This window comes from Phacochoerus africanus, chromosome X, assembly GCF_016906955.1.
Source record: "Phacochoerus africanus isolate WHEZ1 chromosome X, ROS_Pafr_v1, whole genome shotgun sequence".
In the NCBI taxonomy this organism is placed as follows: Eukaryota; Metazoa; Chordata; class Mammalia; order Artiodactyla; family Suidae; genus Phacochoerus; species Phacochoerus africanus.
Genome location: NC_062560.1, coordinates 98,774,376 through 98,783,239, shown reverse-complemented (window position 1 = coordinate 98,783,239; position 8,864 = coordinate 98,774,376). Strand labels below are relative to the sequence as shown.

The 8,864-nt window shown below is 40.3% G+C and overlaps 1 protein-coding gene across 1 annotated transcript in view; it reads left to right on the top strand.

The window, feature by feature from the left end:
- The first annotated feature begins 631 nt into the window (after positions 1-631).
- Positions 632-8,864, top strand: part of LRCH2 (leucine rich repeats and calponin homology domain containing 2) — a 104,836-nt gene continuing 96,603 nt past the window's right edge. The window contains exon 1 of the mRNA XM_047765556.1: positions 632-1,017. Coding sequence (XP_047621512.1) covers positions 666-1,017 — 352 coding nt within the window. The 5' untranslated portion in view covers positions 632-665. The remainder of the gene's footprint in view (positions 1,018-8,864) is intronic.

Below are 8,864 nucleotides of genomic sequence, written 5' to 3'. Positions count from 1 at the left end.
AACTTTTCCAAGTTTTGGAAGGCAGCAGTCTGGCTGAGACCCACACACACTGAAACGAGAGGTTTCCTTGAAGACATTTAAAAAATCTTTTCCTATTTTGGAATTCTTAGTTATGGCAAAATTCATATATGCTTAAAGCTCACTTCTGCACCAATTTTCCTGCTCAAAGTTCCTCTCCGTGTTAACACTGCTAAACGACTCCTGAGACATTTGCGGTAAGCGTTTCAATCAGGTAGTTGAAAGTCCTTCTAAATGCTGTTTCAAAAGATCCTGAAATGAATCTCTTTCATCGCTATCTAATACATTTGCCTTTGTTTTGCAGAACCCAAAAGGTGAAGCGACTTGGAGATTTGGGGGCATATCGCCAAATGACCTATAGTTAAGCTGGTGTCACTTTGCAAGATTTTGGTACCCAAAGCAGCGGAACCGGGCTTTAGCATCCTTTATCTGATTACACATTTCTTAAAGCAAGCGTTCTGCACGCTTGAACATCGTCTTCACCATACCCAACACGTCCTCCCAGCCCGCCCCCTGGTTGCTTCCCACCCTCTACCTCACACCCCCCCACCCCGCCCGCCCCCAGTTTGCGCATGCGTCCTAAGAACCCGCTACACTCGCGGCACAAGCTGAGAGTATTGTCGGGGGCTATTCTCTCTCCCAGGAACATGGCGGCGAGTCAGGGAGGTGGTGGTAACAGTGGGGGCGCCGGTTGTGGTGGAGGTGGAAATAGCGGTGGCTGTGGCGCGGCCGGAGGGGGAGGCGGCGGAGCCGGCGGGGGAGGCGGCGGCGGCGGTAGCGGGACCCTGGTGGTGCCCATCCCGGTACCGACTCTTTTCGGTCAGCCGTTCCCCAACGGGCCGCAGTGGAACCCGGGGAGCCTGCAGCCTCAACACACGGTGAGGAGCCTGGACCGGGCCCTGGAGGAGGCGGGCAACTCCGGCATCCTGAGCCTCAGTGGTAGGAAACTCCGAGACTTCCCGGGCAGCGGCTACGACCTGACGGACACCACCCAAGCAGGTGACAGGACTGGGAGGGGGAGGGGAAGCGGGGCTAAGAAGGAGGAGGTGGGGGGAGTGGGTGGCTGCGTGGCTGCGTTGTTGGACTTGGCTGGTCCGGGAGGTTGCGTGGGGGCGGCGAGACTGACAAAGTCGGAGCAGCCTGTTCTGAATGTGAGGGGCAGAGAAGGGTATGGGTGGGGGGCGGGAATGCTGACGGAAAGGGTGTATGGGAACCGGGTGGGATGTGAAGGGTGAAAGAGCATTATTGTTAAAAGCGAGTTTCCCCAGTAAGGGGTGGGAAGGGAGGTACTGACACCTTCCTGAATGCACTTCTTCCAACTCTCCTGGATGTTCTTTTCTTTGCTGGAGGGGGAAAAAAGAAGACAATACACAACATCTTAATGTATACATATTCCTTAAAGGCATACGTGTCTGCAAGAATGGTATATTCCTATCCCTGGTACAGCAGCAGTATTGCCACGGTTTTTGTGTCCTTATTTTGTTTGTGTGTATTTTAATTATCCTAGAATATTCTTGCCTTCTTGTCACGTATGCCTTTAAAACCAGATTTTTCATTTTTCTGGTGTTGGGGGAGTGGTGGTTAAATTAGTATTTGCTGCAATGGCAAATTAAATCATCAATCACTTACGTGTCTGGTTTACTAGGGGGGAAAATCCTTGTTTTGAGTTATGTTAGAGTCTTAATTTTTATATCAGATATAACGAAGAATTTTAAGGGCATTTCTGAGAAACAGAATTAACAACATTCTTTTTGGAGTTGTGGGTTAATGGTTTATCATTTTGGATGAGAAATTTGCTATTGTAATGTTCTTCATATACTCTCTGGCACTCTTTGTTGTGGATGGCATTTTTTGTTATGAACACGTTCTCTATCCCCTCTGCCTTATAGCCAATGTTGATTATTTTAGGTGTGTTTTGGTTTGATGAAGGTTTTTTTTTTAACTTTTCATAATCTTTAAATTTGTTATTTATGTTTTTTTCATCTGCTTTGCTGGTAGAAATCATGTAAAAATTATTTTAATAGATTTAGTGATTTTTGAAAAAATATGGTAAGTAAATTCACTAATAATGAGAAGTAATAAAAGACCTCTTATTTTCAGAATGACACTATTTCGTTGTGTTGCGTTTCCTGCTGTTAAATCAAGGTGTGTGTTTGGATGAGGGTGAGGAGATGAGGAAAACCTCAAATTGAAGCCTTCTACCCCGTTATTCCCTTAGGAATTATCTAAGAACTATGAATGCGTAATTGATCAATGATTTGTATTTTGGGAAGCATGCTTGAGTATTTAGTGCTTCACTCTGAACAGATTTCCTAAACAATATGTTCACATATGCATGATATATTGGCAAAATATTATCCTACTTGGTATGTTCTTCAAAGGCTTCAAGAAAAATGGTTTCAGACTGCATCATTATTAGGGATATGTTGTTTTGCTTGTTGTTCTTTATAACCTTTTTTTTTTCTGTCTTTTTGCTATTTCTTTGGGCCGCTCCTGCGGCATATGGAGGTTCCCAGGCTAGGGGTCGAATCGGAGCTGTAGCCACCGGCCTCCGCCAGAGCCACAGCAACGCAGGATCCAAGCCGCGTCTGCAACCTACACCACAGCTCACGGCAATGCCGGATCCTTAACCCACTGAGCAAGGGCAGGGATCGAACCCGCAACCTCATGGTTCCTAGTCGGATTCGTTAACCACTGCGCCACGACGGGAACTCCTGTTCTTTATAACCTTAAAGGATTTCTCTATCTATAAGACAAAATTTTAAGCATCCTAGATTGGCATATAGGGCTTTCACTGACCGGCTCCAATTTATTATTACAACTTTACCTCCTCAAATGCTCCTACATAGAACCCTCTGTTCCAACTAGGTCAGATCCCTGTCCCTCAAATATATTTGATGCATTTCTGCCTCATCTTTGCAGAAGGTCATCTACATGTTTGAGATTTCTTTCTTTTTTTTTTAAAAGATTTTTTTTTGGTCTTTTTTTGCTATTTCTTGGGCCGCTCCCTCGTCATATGGAGGTTCCCAGGCTAGGGGTCCAATCGGAGCTGTAGTGGCCGGCCTACGCCAGAGCCACAGCAATGCAGGATCTGAGCTGCATCTGCAACCTACACCACAGCTCACGGCAATGCCGGATCCTTAACCCACTGACTGAGGCCAGGGATCAAACCCTCAACCTCATGGTTCCCAGTCGGATTTGTTAACCACTGAGCCACGACGGGAACTCCTGCCGTTTATTTTTGGCCAAATCCAGCCATGAACTAGTTAAGGGCAATGTTCTTGTATGTGGAGACTAGTATCCATAAACGAAGGTAGGACATTGGAACTAAAGAAAAATAAGAGCATGTTTGAGATTGTGCATACATACATACACACAAACATATAAATATGTATACACAGTATATTCTCTGTTTGATAACAGTTCGGTTTGTTGATATACCTAAAATAACTTTCAGTAGGATAATGTTTCAGTACCAAATTGATTAGTTAGACAAGCATATAAAGTTTTATTGAGTTGGGAAGAGACGGGAGGAAGGAAGAATCGGTAGGAAGCTATTTGTTAATCTAGGTGTGAGGTGGTCAGAATCTGGGTTAAAACAAAATTGAATTAGATGCGGCAATCGATAAATTTTGAAGGAATGGGGAGGGCTTTTCAGTGTTATTTTGCTCTTTCTTACATATGCATAAGATGAAATAGACCAATGGTTTTGCACCTTGGCTGCATGTTAAAATCATAAGGGAGTGTTGTTTTTGTTTTTGTTTTTTTTAAAAAACATATGTCTGGGCCCCACCCCAGATCAATTAAATCAAGGTCTCAGGGGCCTAAAGAGTTTTTTTTTTTTTTAAAGTATTCTCAGATGATTCTAATGTGCAGTCAGGGCTGAGAAAACTCTAAAATAGCTCATTTTTTAGGCACTCAAGAAATAGTTATTGAGTGAATGAGAACATTGATAAAAGTTTGTTGATTAACCTAAAGCCACTTGTCAAGAGGGTCTAAACCAAAGTTAGGAACTAAGTGTCTAGTTCAGTATTCTTTTTTGTATTACTCAATGGATTTTATTACATTTATAGTTGTGCAATGATCATCGCAACCCAGTTTTATAGCATTTCCATCCCCAAACCTCAGTACATCCCCTCCACAGTATTCTTTTTGATAGACTTATGTGAAGCAGTTATTTTGTTTTTTATCATATTATGTCTTTAGTGACTAGAAACTTACCAGGAAGCTATAGTTTCTCCAGTTCCCTTGTGTAATTCTGGTTTATATTTAATACTGTTTGATAATTTTGCATTAGGAAAATAGTGCCCCTAAAATGTGCAGCAACAAAATCTTGTTTTCTCTATTAATAGTCCTCTTGTGAGGGAAAATGGAAAATGGGTAACTGTGCACAAAGTTTATCTTTGGTATCTTTTTACTTCTCTGCAGTGCTTGTGTCTGTTCTTCTTCACTTTTTCCCTCCCTCCTGCTGCCCTCCTTATTTCTGTTACCCTTTTCAGCCTCACTCCCCTTCCTTTCCTAAGATGGAGCTCAGAGCTAATTATGGCAGCCTTTTTAGGTGATTAACATTTAAAAGGGAGAGGTTGCCAATTTACTTGACTCTCCAGTTGTTGGTTTGTGCTCCTGACCTTTTTTGAATTGATATGCCTTGCAGATACTTCTTGATTAAAATCCTCACCCACATAAAGAATAAAAACAGGGATCAGAAAGTTAGTAACCCATTTCAGGAAAGTAGCTGATTCTGGTTGTACTGTCTTGTCTTTGGTGGTCCGTGGGTAGACTTGGCAAGACAAAGGGAAATTGCTTAGAACTTTTTAGTTTGTCTGGATACTGTGATAATTTGACTTTAAGAGAGCTTGAAAATGATTTTAGTGGCTACCCAAAGAAATCCTGAAACTTTACATATTTGGCTTTGTCACCAGTGCTACAATTAAGTCTTGGTCTAGTTGCAGCTGCTCCCTCTGCTTCTTCATACCTCTTTATGTTCATAAACAATAGGTCTGTGAAACAGATTTAGGAATTCTTTACATTAGATTATGCTGTGTCCTAGTTTATCACGTGTTTTCCTGTAAACCTGGAGTCAACTCTAGTGTTTCCTACATGTGCTGGCTCACCTCTTCAACTGTGGGGCATGGTGCATTGTGTTGGAGCCAGATAAACTTTGCAGCATCTAATTTTGTTACATAGGTGAAGGCCATTTTAGTGCATTCAGTGGAATGAGCTTGTGATTTTGTGGCCTGATTCAAATATCTTCTTTGCTTTATGTAATAAATATCTTACTGAAAAATTGAGAGTGAATGACATTTTGGACGGTTGACTCGGATTTTAATTGCTTTAGATCGAATTTGAGTTGCTGAACCTTGTAGTAATTTATTTTATTCAGTGATTAATTCTTTTATAGCATAAATAGTTGCCCCTTAATTTCTTTCTTTTGTAAGTTCACATTTTTTTATTATTATTATTATTTGTCTTTTTAGGGCCACACTCATGGCATATGGAAGTTCCCAGGCTATGGGTTGAATCTGAGCTGCAGCTGCCAGCCCATACCTTATACCACAGCAACGCAGGATCCAAGCTGCATCTTCCACCTACACCTACACCACAGCTCGCGGCAACGCTGGATCCTTAACCCATTGGGCAAGGCCAGGGGTCGAACCCACGTCCTCATGGATACTAGTTGGGTTTGTTACTGCTGAGCCACACCGGAAACTCTTGAGTTCACATTTTAAAATAAAATGTTATCTTTAATTGGAGGGTACATTTATCATTAAAATAATACCATTTATATAGCTCTTTATAAATTCTAAGCACGTTCTTATGTATTACCCCATGTATCCTAACAATGACCCTGTGAGCTTTGCAGAATGCATAGTAATTACTCCTTATTATTGAGAGAGTTAAGTGATTTGCCTAACGTGAAGTGGCTAGTATATGGCAGAGAGTGTGTCAGAGGCTAGGTTTTTCAGTTCTACCACTATTTCAGTGTTATTTCCATTGCAGCACTTTCTCTTCTTATAACAAAGTTATTATTAAAATAAACACTATGCTAATAAATAGGTTATTTAATGTGAAAGATGAAAAACTTATTTAACTTAATAGATTACATAGTTTTTGTTTTTGGTACAGTGTGTTTTGTGCATGGTATTTGCATAGCTTGTCTTCATGAGTTTCTGATGATTTTAGAATAGGTTCATTAAGATTTAAGAAAAGCTTCCACTATTTCTGAGCTCCAACATTGGAAACATGATTATGGTCAATAGGAAGAGAAATGTGGAGTTCCCTTATGGCTCAGTGGGTTAAGGATCCAGTGTTGGCACTGTAGTGGCTTGGGTTGCTGCTGTGGCATGGGTTTGATTCCTGGCCTGGGAACTTCCACATGCCACAGATGCAACCCCCCCCAAAAAAAAAAGAGAGATGTGGTTCTTGTCCTTGAAGCATTTATAAAATAGATGAATGTGTACAGAAATATGTGTAACAATAGAACAGATTTATAATATATAACACTATTCAAAGTTGTATACTTTTATAAACTGTACAAATAAGTGATGTGAAACTATGACACAAGGCTTAATTTTATTGGGGGTTAAGTTTGGGAAAGTTTCCTATGAAGTTAGGTATTTCTGAATCCTGAGTTAAATGATCAGTACACGATTAGGCAAGAGGGAGAGTTGCAGACTTTCAGGTGAGAAATTGCCTGGATATGGAGTTGAGAATAGTATTGCATGTTAAAGGCAGATGTTAACTGAAGGTTCACTATATTTTCTCAAACATACTTGGAAGCTGAGAGGAGGGAACTGGTAGAGAGTTCAGTGTTAAAATGCAAGAGGAGGAGGAAGAGTCTTCATGGACTGGGTGGGGACTTGTTAGCAATGGAAGGGAGGAGTTAACCTGAATTATGTGAAGGTGAATGGGAAAGTAGATATCTGGGGACATTAATGTCCTAAATTTTAATCTTTTTTTTTTTTTTTTTTGTCTTTTTGCTGTTTCTTGGGCCGCTCCCGCGGCATATGGAGGTTCCCAGGCTAGGGGTCCAATCGGAGCTGTAGCCTCCAGCCTATGCCAGAGCCACAGCAACGTGGGATCCGAGCCGTGTCTGCAACCTACACCACAGCTCACGGCAACACCGAATCCTTAACCCACTGAGCAAGGGCAGGGACCGAACCCTCGACCTCATGGTTCCTAGTCGGATTCGTTAACCACTGCGCCACGACGGGAACTCCCCTAAATTTTAATCTTAAGTTAGTGAGTGTCATCTGGGAAAAAGAGGTTATGAGCAAAATAAGAGGTACTCAGTAGAGCAAAATAAGGAGTCGCTATGGGAGAATAAGCCACAGTTTTAGCATTAGAACTGTGTGGCAAGCAGCTAAATTAGTTGCTTTTGAAAAATAGGAGCTTACCTGTTTTCTGAAAAAATTATTATATATACTGCATGACAGGTAAAAGAACAGAAGTGGTTGATTGGTATATTTTAGAATTGGGGTTTGGTTAAAGTTTAACATTTAATATTTTTTTCTTTTTTATTGAAGTATGGTTAATTTACAATGTTGTGTTTCAAGTGTTCAGCAGAATGATTCACTTATACATATACATGTATATTTATATAATCTTCTTTCAGATTCTTTTTTCCATTGTAGGTTATTACAGGATATTGAGTATGATTCCCTGTGTTATAGAGTAGGTCCTTGTTGTTTACCTCTTTTATATGTGGTAGTATGTATATGTTAACCCCTAATCTATAAATTATCTCCCTCGCTGGCCCCCACTATCCACTTTAGTAACCATGAGTTTGTTTTCTATATCTAGGCCAGGAGTGGGCCTATTTCTGTTTTGTAAAGAAAGTTCATTTGTATCATTTTTTAAGATTCCACATGTAAGTGATATATGATATTTGCCCTTATCGCTCTGATTAGTTCACTTAATATGATAATCTCTAGGTCCATCCATGTCAATGCAGCATTATTTCATTCTTTTTTATGGGTGAGAAATATTCTATAGTATATATATCATCTTTATCCATTCATCTTGATGGACATTTAGGTTGCTTCCATGTCTTGGCTATTGTAAATAGTGCTGCAGTGAACATTAGGGTGCAAGTATCTTTTCAAATTATGGTTTTCTCTGGATATATGCCCAGGAGTAGAATTGTAGGATCATATGGTAACTAATTTTAGTTTTTTAAGGAACCTCCATACTGTTTTCCGTAATGGCTGCACCAGTTTATATGCCCACCAACAGTGTAGGAGGGTCCCCTTTTCTCCACACCTTTGATAGCATTTAATATTTGTAGACTTTTAAATGATGGCCATTCTGACTGGTGTAAGGTGATACCTCATTGTAGTTTTGCTTTGCATTCTCTAATATTTAGTGATATTGAACATCTTTTCATGTGCCTCTTAGCCATGTGTGTATCTTCAGATAAATGTCTCTTTAGGTCTTTTGCCCATTTTTTGATTAGGTTGTTGTATTTTTGGATATTAAGCTTAAGCTATATGAGCTCTTTTTATATTTTGGAAATTAATCCCTTGTTGGTAGTGATATTTGTGAAGATTTTCTCACATTTTGTGGGTTGTCTTTGTTTTGTTTATGGTTTCCTTTGCTGTGCAAAAATTTTTAAGTTTAATTAGATCCCACTTTTAATTTTTTAAAATTAATTAATTTTTTTGGCTGCACTTGCAGCATGCAAGTTCCAAGGCCAGGAGTGGACCTGTGCCACAGCAGTAACCAGAGCCACAGCATTGACAATGCTGGATCCTTAACCAGCTGAACCATCAGGGAACTCCCCTATTTCTTTATTTTTATTTCTATTACTCTAGCAGATTGAAAAAAATATTGCTGAGATTTATACC